We start from the raw sequence: 16,316 nt of genomic DNA, 5'->3' as shown, positions 1-16,316 counted from the left end.
TTTTAAATCAATGGAATCGATGCGAGTGCAAGTAAGTCCATTGTGACTTTATAAAACGCTTTAACGCGGGGATACATTTAACGTGGTTTAATGAGTTAAAACAGTGAAATCGGTTGTTTCTCTCACTTTAATAGTTACGCACTTTATTTTGCCAAAAGAAAGATTCCAGAATCTAAAAACATAGCTCCAGGTTTTGCACTGGGTCCTACTCCATTTAAATCTGTTCGGAAGCAAACGGCCTATCGTTGCACAATCTACTGAAACATCCAAAATAATGATCATCCAATTGACCACAGACAGCGTTTTATTACTAATACGATGCGAGTGAAATACCATGCAAGTCCGTGGTCGTTTTAGTACATTAAACGTAGTTAACCCCTTTTCTTACGAGACGGCTCAATGTCAAAGTCTGTTTCGGCTTGATATTACGAGATAATTACATTCGATAGTACTAGCGACTAGAACGATGTGACATTTTGGGGTAGTAAATTGTTGTTGTTGTTGTATATTAAGACACGTTAAACTTTTACAGATTAATTTTAGAATGTCTCCCAAAAGATGTACACCTAAAATTGTCTCCAACTTATAACAACGACTTTATTACTCTTCCAGGATACGCAGGATATGTGTACTTTCCCACACTGTCTAAACTGTTTCCTCTCGGCCAAACACACCCCTCCTAGACTGTGAACGTCACATGGCAGGGAGTGGATGGTGGCTGTAATGAAATTACATATGGAATAGGCGAAAGAGAACTCGAGTGCACCCAATCTGGAATTTACTTGTTTCTATATGTCCGGGAATAATTTTATGAATGAATTTAACACTGTCGGGTTTTTTTTTTTTTATTGTGAGACATGTATATGCCCGAGGATGATATATTTTCAGTGGATTTTCCAGTAGTCAACTGGTCCAGTCTGGTGGTTCGAAGGGAATTGGAGTGAAAGTCCGCCATATTCATCTTTACCACGCCCGGAGTCGAGTATTTGGGGAAAACGATTTCAACGCTTTGGCTACGCTCGCTAATCATACAAATGTTATCTGCTGCAAGTGTGTTAAAATGTAAAAAGACGAGAGCACCGTTGCTTCTTTCTTAGGAGGAAAACGTTGGTTTTATTAAAGGGACTGGGAGATTGTTACTTATTGCTAACAAATTCGACAAACGTTAGCTATGGAGTTAATCGACCAAAAGGATCTGTTGCTTCTAAAGTGAGAGATATGCAAACGGCACATTGGCCTTATTAGGATTTAAGTAGGTGTGTGGTGAAAGTTTTGGCGGCTGGTTAACGTAAGGGAATGATGCATAATTGCAAAAACATTTGTTTATGAATTACGTCGACGGTTATGAATCGTCCCCTCCTCCCCAGTAAACTACAGGAAAACTAGCTAATTAATACCTACACCCATGTTCGGACGGAATTTTTCCTCAATGGATTTGCCGAAAAACTCTTAGACACGAAATATCTACCTTAGTGTATTTATTCGGAGAATCATGACTCTTGACTCCATAATGGCGTGTTGCCTCAGCGAAGAGGCGAAAGAAGCGAGGCGAATTAACGACGAAATCGAAAGGCAGCTCCGTCGAGACAAGAAAGACGCCCGTCGGGAACTCAAGCTACTGCTACTCGGTGGGAGATCAAAATAACTTAAAAAAAATCTGAGCTCCACTATGTGTTGGCAACGGCCCGGCTGCGGTTTATTATGCAAAACTTAGTTCGCTTCACTTAAATCATGTGTTTGCAAATGCAAATGGTACCGAGTTACTGTCGATATCTAAATCAAGCATTAGAGAATATTAAGACACATTTCTAAATGGTAGGCATGGTAATAGATTTAGTTTTTTCTAACAGTGTTTTGTGGCAGCAAAATACTTTAAATTAAAGAAGGATTGTAATCAGTTTATTATAGCCAACAATGCTAGTTCGGTTGTCGTCGAGGATCCCAGAGGGTACAACTGGACAACGTGCATCAAATAGACACCATGGTAGCGGAGAACGTTTGGCGTCCTTGTCATAGAGCAGTGGAATGAGGTGTTGGTACCAGGTTCACTTTAGCCGTAATCACTGTTCAAAATAAATCTACACAAATGCAATCAACTATTCGATCACGACAACATGTTTCGTAAACGGTAACGTGTGCTGCATCTGCAGGGTTCGTAGGAGCAGATCCACGGCGAATTTAATGTGGAGGACGCGCCTAGGCTAGTTCGATTCTAAGAAACTATCGACCCTGCTCGTAGATCACCATCTATTTAGTGCAGCTGGAAAATCCACCTCTGCGGCCTACGAAATCGTGCACATGTTTGGCATGGGGTATGGAATGTTGGCAGGTGTAGAGCTGCTTAAGTTGCATTTATTTATTTGTTTTTTTATATTAAGGTAGCTATTCTGTATATTGTCTAAGATTTGTTTTTGTATTTCGTTGTCACTGTGTTGTAGGGACCGGAGAGAGTGGGAAGAGCACCTTTATTAAGCAGATGAGAATTATTCATGGTTCTGGCTATTCTGAGGAAGACAAGAAGGGCTTCATTAAGCTGGTCTACCAGAACATCTTCACTTCTGTTCAGGCAATGATCCGAGCCATGGACACCCTCCAGATTCCCTACAAATATGAACAAAATGAGGTATAGTTTCCTCATAACCTTGTCCTTGCCTTTTCTGAGCAAAGCAGTAGCCTCTTCAGTGTCTGCCCAATAACATTAAACCTTTGGTTTGAAGTCTTGCAACAGTGGGGTCTTTCATGTCGTTTTAGTCGGCATGATTCCATGACTTTAGCAAAGTGTCAGAGTCAAGAAGTGCATTGTCATGGTCAGTCAACGTTCGTAGGTTTCAGAGTTAATTTGATGTTGCTATTCTACCACATCTGTGTATCTTTAGGAATATCTCAGAGGATGCAGTTTTGTTGTGAAGTAGGTCAGCTCATGAGACAAATGCCACGAGAGAGACAAAACCACTTTGGTTAAACATGCAGCTCCTGCCTAATGAGATTACCCCTCCAAGCTATAAAATTTAATTATACAAATTCATTGCCTTACAGAAATATGCTGGCACCTCTTTTCCATTTCTAGATAGGCCTAAAGGCAAGCCTATTTTTTTCTCTTCTGCGTTCGTTGACTGAAATATTACAGAACATTGCAACCTTGATGAAGCACCACAGTATTGGGTCAGGCCTTGCAAGCAGTAACTTTCAGAAACATAAGTGTGTGGTAAAATGGGTCATTGACATGGCAAGCAGGTTAGACATGTTTCATTCCTTTAGTACTGATTCATGGTAATGTTTCTATATGATGTATTTTTCATAAACTTCATTTATTTCCTCTCATTTTTCAGGGCAATGCAAATATTGTTCGAGAAGTGGATGTAGAGAAGGTCACAACATTTCTAAATCCTTACGTAGATGCCATTAAAAGTTTATGGATTGACCCAGGGATCCAGGAGTGTTATGATCGAAGGAGAGAATACCAGCTCTCTGATTCTACCAAATAGTGAGTGCGCTACAACACAGTCATCAATAGGCTGAAAAAGAACGATAATTTAAACGCTGTCTTGGAGAATGCATTGAAAGAATGCAGGAATTTGAGTTAGACTGGCTTCCTTGAGTTCCTTCCATGCCTATGGTGATATAAATGCCACCACTCCTGATGTAGCATGTCAGTAAGTCAATAAAGAGCGATTGCTGTGAATTTTAGGGGCCCTTTCACTTTCCCAGGCACTGCAGGGGCATTTGAGACCAGTGCTAATTAAGGTGTGAAACTGAAGCCATAACAGTAGGCCTGTGTAAATGGAAGTGTGACACTGCTTTGATACATACAGAAACTAACCACTTGAATTTCGATTTCATAGCCACCTACTCATAACTGCATTTGGTGTTCCTCTTCTTTCAACCACAAGCTAGCTCATGATGCAAATAAAATCAGTGCAGAAAAGCTGTTTCAAGTCTAGGTTCAGGTGATGTGCATGTATGTCTTTAACATATTTAGCTACCTGAACTCACTGGAACGTATTGCTGACCGATCGTACGTGCCGACACAGCAAGATGTGCTCAGGGTCAGAGTGCCTACCACTGGCATCATTGAATACCCTTTTGATCTCCAGAGTGTCATCTTCAGGTAGACCCTGTAAATTCTGTTCTAATAGAGTCTAACCTGCTCTGATACAATGTTTTTAATTCTGTTTCACCCAATGTTAATTTATAATTTTCCAAATTATAAACCTTTTGACTTTTTCTCTTGTATCTGCCAGAATGGTAGATGTGGGTGGCCAACGCTCAGAGAGACGAAAGTGGATCCACTGCTTTGAGAATGTGACTTCCATCATGTTCCTAGTGGCACTGAGTGAATATGACCAAGTTCTCGTCGAGTCGGACAATGAGGTGCGTATCTCCTTGTCTGATCAGCAGAGGGAGACAGAGAATTGCTCATAGCAGGACTTCAGCAAGATCAAACATTAGCTTCAGAGCTCTGTGATAACACAGTGACATCTTTTAATACCTATGAAGACCTTTTTTTTTGTTAGCATAATCTAATTTTAAGAGACTTGGTGTCTTCCAGTGGTAGATGGAATATAGACTACTTTATGGGTAGCAAGTGTGATAGTTATTTTGTATTAGAATAATAAACTGTTGTCTCTTAAGTAACCAGCAGAGGATCCAAAAGCAACAGAAACTCAGGCTACAGTCATTTTTCCAATTAAGTGTGTATATGGTGCTGTGAGTATGTAATCAAATCTTAAAATGTGTATGATTTATTTCTCTCCCTCAGAATCGAATGGAAGAGAGCAAAGCACTGTTTAGGACAATCATAACATATCCATGGTTCCAGAATTCTTCAGTGATTTTGTTTTTGAACAAGAAAGACCTGTTGGAGGAGAAAATAATGTTTTCACACCTGGTAGATTACTTTCCTGAGTATGATGGTAAGTGGTCTGAAAGCCTTAATTTTAAAAGTGTCATGTGTCAAACTGGCAAAAAAACTCACTAAACCTCTAAAAGCACAACCACAAGGCAATATGGTTGTTGAATGCTTGCATGTACATATACACGTACGATAATGCTTTATGGGAACGCTGGTGGAAGTGCTAACACAGCTAACAGAGACTGACTGTTACACATCAGCTAGTATATTAATGATGACTGGTGACTAGCTATCATTTATCATCAGCTTGATTTAGACTTTTTGGTCATTGGTTATTCCTGTGGGTTTCACAATATGCAGCAAATAAAGAAATGGAATGTGTTTCGTAAGCGCACAACCACATTAAGTGGCTTTACAGGCTTGTGCATTCTTAGTCACCAAACAGTGGTGGCTAAGGCTGCAAAAACGAGGAAATGCCATCATTTTCTGAGCTGTATCCACGGACGCATAGATTGTAATAATTGTCCCTGATTGCTCTCCTTTCTGTTTCTCAATCCCACTGCTAGGCCCTCCGAGGGATGCTCCGGCAGGGAGGGAGTTCATCCTGAAGATGTTTGTCGACCTGAATCCAGACAGTGACAAAATCATCTATTCTCACTTCACCTGTGCAACAGACACAGAAAACATCCGCTTTGTCTTTGCTGCTGTCAAAGACACCATCTTGCAGCTGAACCTGAAGGAATACAATCTAGTCTAAAAAGACAAACAACAACAAAACCCCACCTGGTCTAAAATGTGTGCTGCTCCTGCTTGCAGACTGCAGCTTGACTACAACTGTACATGGCATGCAGAGACCATATGGGTCAACCTTGATTTTCCTGAAGGGCAAATTGCAGACAGATTACCTTTTTGTCTTTGGACTGTAATATTGATTAATACAAACTGCTCACTACTGCATAATTATTTATTTGCACCATGGAGCTTGTTCACAGGGTCCACATTGAATATTATTATTCCATTTTAAAGAGAAATTGTTAATTAACTTTTTATGATCATAAGAGGTAAATGCATTTGGAGAAGACCTGCTCTCTTCCTGATCTTTTCAAGGAATCAGGTAATTCCATAACAGTTAGCTGCAAGAATGTACACATTTGGTTTAATACTAAGGTGACAGAGCAAAATGTATGATGTAATATTCGTTGAGGGACAAGAGGTCGTTAGGACATAATTAATACATTGTCCATTGTATTTAAGTACTTCAGGGAGTTGTGGCATTCTCTTCAAAGTCAGAAGACTTTGCAGGTGCAGGGGGTTACTCTTAAAGAAGTCAGATTACTGTGCGTTTGTTATCTTTATGATGAGTAAAACTAAATGATTAGGAGTTGAATAGTAGTATGTTGCAAGTGCCACATTTTGCTTTATATATATATATTTAAAAAATAACTATAGCCTGATGAATATTTGCACCACTAACATTAGCCGTCCCATTCATATATTTTAAACATGAATTTTTTTTTTCTTTAACACACCACCTGTTTCTATTATCTTAAGGATATTTTACATTGCTGTTTTGCTCTTGTAACGTCCTACACAATTAGCGCTCACTTCGCAAATTACTGTAAGTCACTCATCAGTATTTCAGAATGTTAAGCCAGTGTAATGTCACTAGATTGTCAGTCAGTGCCTAGGATATGAGGAAATTCTTTGTGTGTTTCTCACACTTGATAGATAAATATTTTTGCCATAATTTTGGCTTTATTAACATTAACTACCAAATACTCTCAGTATGTCACTGGAATACGTTTGACATAGAATGACCAAGAGGTCAGTTTAATGAAAACAGGCTTTTGGTATTACCATTGACTGAAGCAAGGCGGTCTTACCGAATTGCCATCTTAAAAGCGGTTGGTGTGATTTAATCTAATGTTGGTATATACAATGAGTGCCTAGTGTTCCTTTCAGAAAGTCCATGGTACTTCCGAACTCTGCTAGTGGAAGTTTTGGTGATTAATGCAATCTCAGCGGTATTATTGGTTGCCATCAATTCCTTTTGTCTGAAATGAGCTTTCATCAGGTTTACAAATGTTTATTGATGAAGGGCTGCAATTTTAGAAAGTAACAGTGGTGGTGTTAGTGCTATGTGATGTTTGCCATCAGAACGTTTTAAAATTAAAGCATGACCTAGTCCTCATGATTCCAAGGGCTTTTGGTGTTAACTTGATGTCTAATTCATTCCTAAAATGACTGATATAAAATTAAACTACTTGTTTTTAATCATGGCAAGGCTTCAGTTTAATGTTCTGTAAATGCCATTTGACAATCAGTTCAACTTAAAAGTATGATGCCGTCTCTGCCTTTGCTTCTGTACTGTTGAGAGCTTCATGTCAGAAGATCATTCAGCTGAGCTGTGAAGGATGTCTGAAGTGCAGACGTTAACACGAGCCTGGGAACAACTGTGCACCTAATAGTAGGTTTGTGTTACAGCATTAATTGTTGCTCATTCTTTTTCATAGCACTGCAGAATTGTGTTCCAAGGCAAAAATGAAAGCTTTCCAAAACTAACTAAACTGTTCTCAACATTCATGTGGGTTCAGCACATGATTCCCTAAGTTCACTAATTTGAGAAATGTGAAATCTGATTGTGCTTCACATGAGACCAAACATTAGCACTGGAAATATGAGTCCAGCTCAACCACCAGTTATGCAGTACATTGTACCCATGTTTAGAGGGCTTCTGCAGGGATGTCATGGTTTGCAGGTGCTTACTGATAATTTGATGGACCAACCATGTGAAAATGCTCGCCTACAGTTGAATCTGGATACTCGTGTTGCCGTTACAGGGTTTGATGATTCACTTGTTCAACAACATGCATCAAGAGGAACAGAAAACAAGTATAATTCTATTGCCCGTTAAGCATCCCAGACTGAAAGGTGTGGTCTTTTTGGACAGATTTTAAGTCTTGTTCAGAAGTTGTCATACCCCAATTCTAAATTCACTAGACACTTAATATGGTTAATTCAGAAGGAATGGCAAACGCAATGTCTGCCTTTCCCTCGAAAACACTGTGCTGGCAAGTTGTAATGGTTGCTTTCCTTTCATCTAGAAATAGGAGTTTGCTGTTTATTGTTCTTCAAAACATTGTCATAGAACAGTCATCTAAAATGCTTTCTAATCAACTGTTATGGAATAAATTATTCAATTTTCTAAACCTGAACGTCCTTTGTGGTGTAATTCATTACCTGGTTGTTCTAGACGGAAAGAGAACATACTCTTTCAGGTCTAGTGCACTGCCTGTGTTGCAGTACAATGTACACCATTCAGACTAGGAAAAGGAAAGCCTCTTATCCACAGCTAGTCTGTGGTTTCATCTAGATAGTGAATACATTACTCCTCGTTTAGAAAAGCAGAATTTTCATCTTCTTCTCTTTTAAGGACTTGGTTGAAGTCCCCTATTCCTGCATTGATCACTGAAGGTTGCCTTACTATAAGTGGCAGTTGGTGTGCACTACTTGCAAACATTCTTGTTTGGGAAGATGAATGCCTGTTGCATGTGAGAGAGAGAGAAAGTTACAGGATCCACAAAGAGATTGAGAGACAACTGAAAATGGACAAAAAGGAAGCAAAGCGACACGACAGCTGAAACCTTTACTTCTAGGTATGTTATTGTGTTTTGAGAATTGAATACTCACATATTGTCTTGTATTGTAAAATCTGAATTAAATTCCTACCTCTTAAAAATGAGAATTAAAAAAAATAAAAGCAGTTTTATTGACAAAATAAAATAAGAATTTTTAAATATTCTTATATGGTAAATAGAATGAGTGAATTTTCACATGACATCACACCTGTAGGGTGCAAAACCATGTTAGATTATTATGTTATAAATTATGTTACAGCTCGTCACTGCCTTTCCAACATATTAGATGAGCCGACACTGCCTAGCCAATGCTTCATGTTTTGGTCTTTTTTCATTAAATTAATATTGGGCTAGTTTTTGACAGAAACATCCAGTGAGGTAATAAGTGGTTTTCATAATAACAAATTTCACCGACCGCACAGCATTAGTTATGAGAGGTTAGATAAATACAAATATGCCTCATTCAGTTAAGTCATCCCATATATTTAAATGTATTATTTCCTCGTTTTGAATTTGTTGCCGATTAGGAATGTTGATGAGCAGAAGGAAGAAGATATGAAAACAGGCATTGTACTGTCTCCTCCTCCTCGTCCTGATAATGTTCCCATAAACAAAACATTGCCTGTTAGAAGAAAACATGTATAGAGATAAACTTGTTCGGTTCCTATCCATGAAAGCCAGGCTGCAAAGTACCCGTGTTTTATAAGTATTTTCTCCAACCACTTTATTCAAAACACAGGAACACCATATACATGTACAGTTACAAAGTATAGTCCATCTGTTAACACAGTATGTGTTAGCCATGCTGCAGTTCTTCCTCAATGTCCACAGGACCTGATACACTCAACCTAGATATTTCTCAACGTATATATATATATATATATATATATATATATATATATATATATATATATATATATATATATATATGTATAACACAAATCCCTCTCACCCACTAGAGGGTAGTCTTTCCATCACAACATAACCAGTATTTTTTATGTTATTTTTTTGTGATCACGAGTACTTAATTGAACATGTAAGGTAACTGATTGACCATTCTGTTATCTGACCTGACTCCTGTGCAAAGAGGTTGTAAAACCTGTATCAGCTTGGTCATGGGGACTATGCTTTAAAAAGGTAAGAATAGGCTACTAGTAGTACTACTATTTGTACTATTAGTATTAGTAATAGTCAACTTTTGTGTTAATATAAAAACAACTATTTTTTTCCTTGTTTGTTTTCAACTGTCTTTAGGTGCAGGAGAGAGTGGTAAGAGCACCTTCATCAAGCAAATGAGAATCATCCACGGGAAAGGTTTCTCAGAGGAGGACAGAAGCGGCTACACCAAGCTGGTGTTCCAGAACATATTTACTGCGATTCAAGCCCTCATCCAAGCAATGGAAACACTGCATATCCCATTCTTAGATGACAAAAACACAGTAAGAACTTGCTGTATGCATATACATGCACATATATTACTATTAGCATAATACAATACAAGTCTGCGTTAAGGTTTAATATTCAACATTTTTGTGACATATAACTCCAATTTATTTGATGATTCATCAAACACTGGCTACATTTACCACTACAATTGTCATTTAATATACAGATGAGTCTACTAAACTTTTACACTGGGAGATTTCAGATGTGAATATGTCAAACATTTTATATATGAAAAAGATTCCAGGTGAGTAACTGCTGTTTCGACCCCAGTCTATGCAGCGTGGCCATAACAGCAAAAATATATACAATCCTACACCAACTCCATAACCAAAAAACTGACACAAACCCCAATCCCAAACAAATAGGCACCACTCCCAACAACCAGTAACTATTTACTGGTGAACCACAGGGCTCACACAAACAATCAGTAAGAAATGATACACAGGGAAACTGGGAGGGCACAAACACAAGGCTTTTGTTAGAAGTCCAAAGAAGCAAAGCAAGAACAAGTACTAAGCACAGTCAGCACTAACTGAGCTGTGCTATAAGAAGCCATCTTCAGTCTTCCAACTTGGTCCATATATAGACCATCTTGATTGGTAGAGAGGAGACAGCAGCTGTATCCAAATACCGAACTGGAGCACATCAGGACTGGCGTCATCAGAACTGGAGCACATCAGGACTGGCGTCATCAGAACTGGAGCACATCAGGACTGGAGTCATAAGGAAGGGAGTGCAGCAGCCTTAGCAGCCAGGGTTCTGTAGTTGTCAGAAGTTATAGAAAAAGATATAAATGGCAGTGAAATACACAAGAATTCCAAGATATGGAGGCACTTCAAATTTCATTAATTGATGACAAAAACACACCAAGAATCTCTTATTAGCTTATTAGCAAGAAACAAAAAACTTGCTTTGTGCTAGTCTTTTACCATAACTGCTTCAGAATATAGAAAATCAACCTTGATGTCACTGGCCAAAGCTTTTGGGCTCTATTCTATGCATTATGTATATAAGGATTATACCACAGTTCTTTACTATATATATAGTGTAATATAGTGATATTTGCAGCCTTTACAAGCAGAACACTATCATGTCAAAATTACAACTCCTCCTATAAACACATTCATGAGAAAACAAAAAATAATTACAGTTTATTATAGTTTCATGATTTTAAAAAATGTAACCCATAACTAAGCTATTTAAACTTTTGATTGCACTCCTAAAAGATACATTTCAACTTTCAAATATTCAAAATATTAGTAAGGTATCATAAGAATGTAGCATAATGGTCAGCATATGGTCTGTGGTTACAAAAAATGTTGAATCCATTTTTTCCCCAGGACCTAAGAATGATGCAGATGCTGCAATGAAATTTGTACTCAACATGTATGAAGAGCAGAACACAGAACTGAAGCAAATGTACTCACATTTCACATGCACCACTGACACAGAAAATATCTGTAAAATCTTCCTGGCAGTGAAAGACACCATTATGAGAATTCACTTCAAGGAATTCATCTTGAATTAGTAGAACATGTGTACAGCCCTAAGTCCAAAAAAAATAATTATTTATCTTCTGCTGAAATCACTGTTTTTTGGTCTACTCCATGACAATACATTGCACATGTAGTATTTAGCATTTATCACTGTTTCCCTGTTCATGCTTTGATGTTGGTGATTAGTATTTTGTGTTAGAATTTTGAAATGTTAATTTTTTGTTGAAATTTCTATTACACAAAGGATATATTGCAGATCACATTTGCTTTTCTTTGGATACAGTTGTCCTTATGACTCATCTTTTTATCTGCTTAATTTATAAGCTCCTGTTACAATTTAAAAAAAAAAAAAAGACATAGCAATTTTATTAGTGTACCCAGGAAAAGGGTTCTATTGCTTGTATTCTCTATTTTCTCATCTCTGCATCTGATCAGCTGTTCCTTCATAGCTAGAAACCCAAATGAGTAAAACAATTTCACCCCACTGTCATCCGCCCCACTGTCATCCGCTGCATAGCATTTGGTAAGGAAATATCAATATAACAACATAACAACTATTCCAAAGTAACTTATCACTCAGTGTCCCTGATAACACTCACTGCTTGCAAGATAACTCTTGAAAGTGAAAAGAAAGTGTTCAGGATGTTCTGTGGATGTGCATTTGTAGCTATATGACTACCAGTTATATTGTTTAATTACATAAATAGCTATGTATCCTGCGGTTATCTAGAATATAGTTCTAGAATATTTCAATATAGTTGCAATAGTTAGCATGTAGGTAAATGTATCTTCTTGGTTTGTTACATTATGTGTAGAATTTAAATATTAGGCAGTTGCAGTTGCTAGCACCTTGATCTACTTGTGCTCTACATGCACATAGCGTGAATCTACATCATTTACTGCTGAGATTCTACGTAGGTTGGATAAAATTGTTATTTCATGTAGGTGTGTAGCCTTATTAAAGAGTTACTGTAACACTGTTAAGTTATATGAAAGGATGTAAGTATGTATTTGGCATGTAGGCTTTTTGTAGCTGTATATGGAAGATATTGTCTTTATGATTACTCTGTTTACACTGCTTATATCAGCTATTTAGATCCATTAAAACCTGGCTAACCTTAGCTAGGCTTCTTGGTCATCCTATTCTTAAAAACCTCTAAGGCTTTTAATTCAAATGAACAAAGAACAAACTGAAGCTTAAGTATATACGATACTTAACATATGAATACTTAAAATAGATTGCCATAGGTCTACCAACAAAAAAAACAAAAAAACAAGAAAACTACAACTTTGTAATCCAATTTATTTATTTTTTATTACATGTAATGCGGTAGAGGGAGATGTGGAAATGTGCCAATCAATTTTAATAAAGGATGTAGTGAATAAACTGAAGAACAAAAACAACAAAAAGGAGGAGGAGATTAAAATGGAAAAGTAAAGATGTAGAGTAACTATATATAAAGACACAGAACAGACTGAAAAAGATGTGACACAAGGAGCAAGGCAAATGGTGGAATCCAGAGTAAACTCATAGATACATACACTGATCAGCCATAACTTTAAAACCACTTACCTAATATTGTGTATGATTATGTATGTCCCTTATCGTGCTGCCAAAACAGCTCTGACCTGATGAGGCATGGACTCCACAAGACCTCTGATCCAGCAAGATATTAGCAGCAGATACTTTGAGTCTTGTAAGTTGAGAGATGTAGCCTCCATGGACAAGACATTCCACAGATCCCAATAAATGCGCTAGCCTTTGTTGTCTATGTGCATCAGAGAGCCTTGGAAGACCATGATGATGTGACTGATTCACAGTTCTCTTTCCTTAGACCATTTTTGGTAGGTACAAACCATTGCATATTGGGAACTCCACATATGATCATCTGTTTAGGAAATGCTCTGACCCAGACATCTAGCCATCACAAGCTGACCTTTGCCAAAGTTTTGATCCTTACACTTGCTTATTTTTACTTTTCCAACACATCAACTTAAAAACCTGACTGTTCACTTAATGGCAAATATATTTACATTCGCATTTTATGGAATTTAGCTGACACTTTTATCCAAAGTGACTTACAATTCTGACTGAATATAACTTGAGCAATTGAGGGTTAAGGATCTAAATATTTCCTACCCCTTGACAGTTTCCATTGTAATGTGTCATATTTGCCCATCCGTGGCATTGTGGTGCCCATGGCAATGCCACTATGTTTATTTACTTCCTGGTTTTGTTTCCTTGTTATGGTTACTTTTGGTTCTGCCACATAGTTAGTTATTGCTATCACCTGTGTCATGTTATACGCTGTGTTTGTGTTCAGCCATTGTGAAATCTCATCACGTTTGGTACGTTTCTGAGCTGTTTTTTATCATTGTGTGTTTCTTTTGTTTATTTGGATTTCTGCCTGTTTTTGGATTACCCTCTTTGCCTGTTTCCCATCTGTTTGGTTTGCTCGTTATGACTGATTGGTGTATATATATATATATATATATATATATATATATATATATATATATATATATATATATATATATATATATATATATAATCCTAACCAAGAAACAAGACAAAGACCAAAGACACACACACATGAACAAGGACCACTTAGGGACAGTCACTGGGAGGGGCTACAAACAATACTCAGGATAGGTGTATGTCAAGGATGCAGAACAGGGGACAAAGAATTAAAGCAAAACAAAAACACATGGCACAAGAAGCACATGTAAACACATACACCAAGACAGACAATGTTAAACAAGGGGGATTACTGTGGGGGTTTATTCTGCACCTCTATTTCACATATTAGAATCCATAGAGAGAAAAAAAACATCATATATGCATAGTATTATAATTTGAATGTATGGTATACGTTTTCTGATCTGATGAAAAGCCTTGTGTGATTTAGTAGACAAGGTGACTTACAATGGGGCATAAACATATAATGCCACATTTTATGCCACAACAACTATTAACAACAAATAACACAAGGCATTACCCAAAAACGTCTATGAAACTATAATGAAAATAATAATTCTTGCTTACTTGATTAATTTTTTGCTTTCTGTTGTAATTGCTTTCTGTTGACTTGTAATTGTAAGGTTGCTGGTTCAAGCCCTGCTACTGCCAAGTTGCTACTGTTGGACCCCTGAGCAAGACCCTTAACCCTCAATTGCTCAAGTTGTAACTAGTCATAATTGTAAGTTGCTTTGGATAAATGTGTCAGCTAAATGATATAAATGTAATTACTTTGTGTGAATTGTTAAATTACTTAGCTAGCTATGAAAAGAGTTATCTACTGCACAAACGTCTTGTACATTCCACAAAAGCCTCTTCTAGGCTGTTTGCCAGTAAAAACTAATGTAAATTAGATATCTCATTTAGCCAACACTTTTATCCAAAGCAACTTACAATTATGACTGAGTACAACAGCCTTGCTCAGGGGCCCAACAATGACAACTTGGCAACTTTACCAATGAGCTACTACTGCCCCTCTCATCCCCTATATGCACTTTTGTGTGAGAACATTTGGCCCGTAATGTTTCAGGTTTTAATTTTTGGAGCCCTAGCTAGTCAAGAATTCTGTCAATTTTTTTGCCTGTAATAAAGCATATTTGTCATCTATGCTGATTTTCATTTCTTTAATGTTTTTTTTTTTTTTTCACAAATGTATGTTCTGAGTTTGTTTATTTAGAATTTTATGTAGATACCTTAAATATATACCAGTGTTTAGTTATGGATTTATTATTGGGATTTGATTATTCTCATGAATTTTATTATTTTTTGAAACTGAGGTGGGTGTATCATGTCAGTAGAGAGGCAAAACACACTCTGCTAAATTACTCCTGTCAAGCAGTCAAAAATGCATCTTCACCAGAAGTTCTAATTTAGGACAAATCGTAGGCTTTTATGTGAACTTTAAAGCTGCACTATGTAATATTTACTTGTTAAAATAAGTCAGATAACTGAGTCAAAAGAAAAAAGTATTTGTACTTGAAATGTGAGTCTGAAAACACCACAAAGTCAAAATCTAAATTCATATATGTAGTCACACTAGCAGTAGACATGCAAATTGCATGCAGATTGGCTAAACCGACAAATGTACAGAGGCAAATGTTTTTGTACCTCTACCTTGTACAAATTGTAGCAAAAACAAATAATTTTATGAATTATTGAAAAGGGGCACCACCCTAAAATATAAGGAAAATATGTCAACTAACAATGGTGAAATGCTGAAGGCTTATTAACGTTATATCAATCTCATTCTTAAATTAGTTCGTCTTGCAGTGTCCGAATACCATTGCTTCAAATATGGTGTCAGTGCCAGAGCGTATCCTAGACATATTTTGTAGAACTCTAAGGTTGGCTAATTAGTGCTAATTACTGTAGGCCAAAAAGGATTAATTCTAACTGTACCAACGATGTAAAACAAAATTTTGACTATCCTGACGGAGTAGTGAAAAAACAAATTAAACGGTTTAAGACAAACTAACACACTAAATATAAGACGAACATAAAATATGACACTATTCTAACTACTTAGTTCTTCTCTCGAGAGGGTCTAACGATCGTTCTCAGGTTTGATTATGTATATGCATGCCTCTTTGTCTCGTCTCCAGATTTGGCGGGTAACAACAACAACAAAAAAAAAGTAAAGAACTTTAATCAAAAAGAATAGAAAGGGGGAATAAAACAAATAGGTTAGGTTGTGGTATTTGGTTATAAGACATATGCCTTTTAACCATAACAGGTGGGATCAGTTACCTTAATCCTGGTCTACATATTTAGATGGATGTTCTAATAAGTAATAAAAAGCACACAATTATATGTAAGCAAGCAGTTGCATTTTTTCCAGGAGTATATAACTTAAAAACAGAACTGAT

The 16,316-nt window shown here is 37.0% G+C and overlaps 1 protein-coding gene across 4 annotated transcripts; it reads left to right on the top strand.

Moving 5' to 3' along the window:
• Positions 1 to 707: 707 nt before the first annotated feature.
• On the top strand, positions 708 to 8,067 carry gnaq (guanine nucleotide binding protein (G protein), q polypeptide). 4 transcript variants are annotated; one of them, XR_004776132.1, is made up of 8 exons: positions 708 to 1,628; positions 2,439 to 2,623; positions 3,330 to 3,484; positions 3,980 to 4,108; positions 4,242 to 4,371; positions 4,760 to 4,913; positions 5,419 to 7,319; positions 7,693 to 8,067. XR_004776132.1 is itself a non-coding variant. In XM_027025382.2 (7 exons), exons 1-7 carry the CDS (start codon positions 1,493 to 1,495, stop codon positions 5,607 to 5,609), a joined length of 1,080 nt encoding a protein of 359 aa, XP_026881183.1. In that variant the 5' UTR covers positions 708 to 1,492; the 3' UTR covers positions 5,610 to 8,067. The 4 variants fall into 4 exon arrangements, 2 of the variants coding, with proteins under 2 accessions (XP_026881183.1, XP_026881184.1); XR_004776131.1 differs by having other exon boundaries at positions 5,419 to 7,323; XM_027025382.2 differs by having other exon boundaries at positions 5,419 to 8,067.
• Positions 8,068 to 16,316: the final 8,249 nt, after the last annotated feature.

This window comes from Electrophorus electricus, chromosome 6 (assembly GCF_013358815.1).
Source record: "Electrophorus electricus isolate fEleEle1 chromosome 6, fEleEle1.pri, whole genome shotgun sequence".
Classification (NCBI taxonomy): Eukaryota; Metazoa; Chordata; class Actinopteri; order Gymnotiformes; family Gymnotidae; genus Electrophorus; species Electrophorus electricus.
The sequence above is the reverse complement of the archived record's forward strand: the minus strand, read 5'-3'. Positions and strand labels throughout refer to the sequence as shown.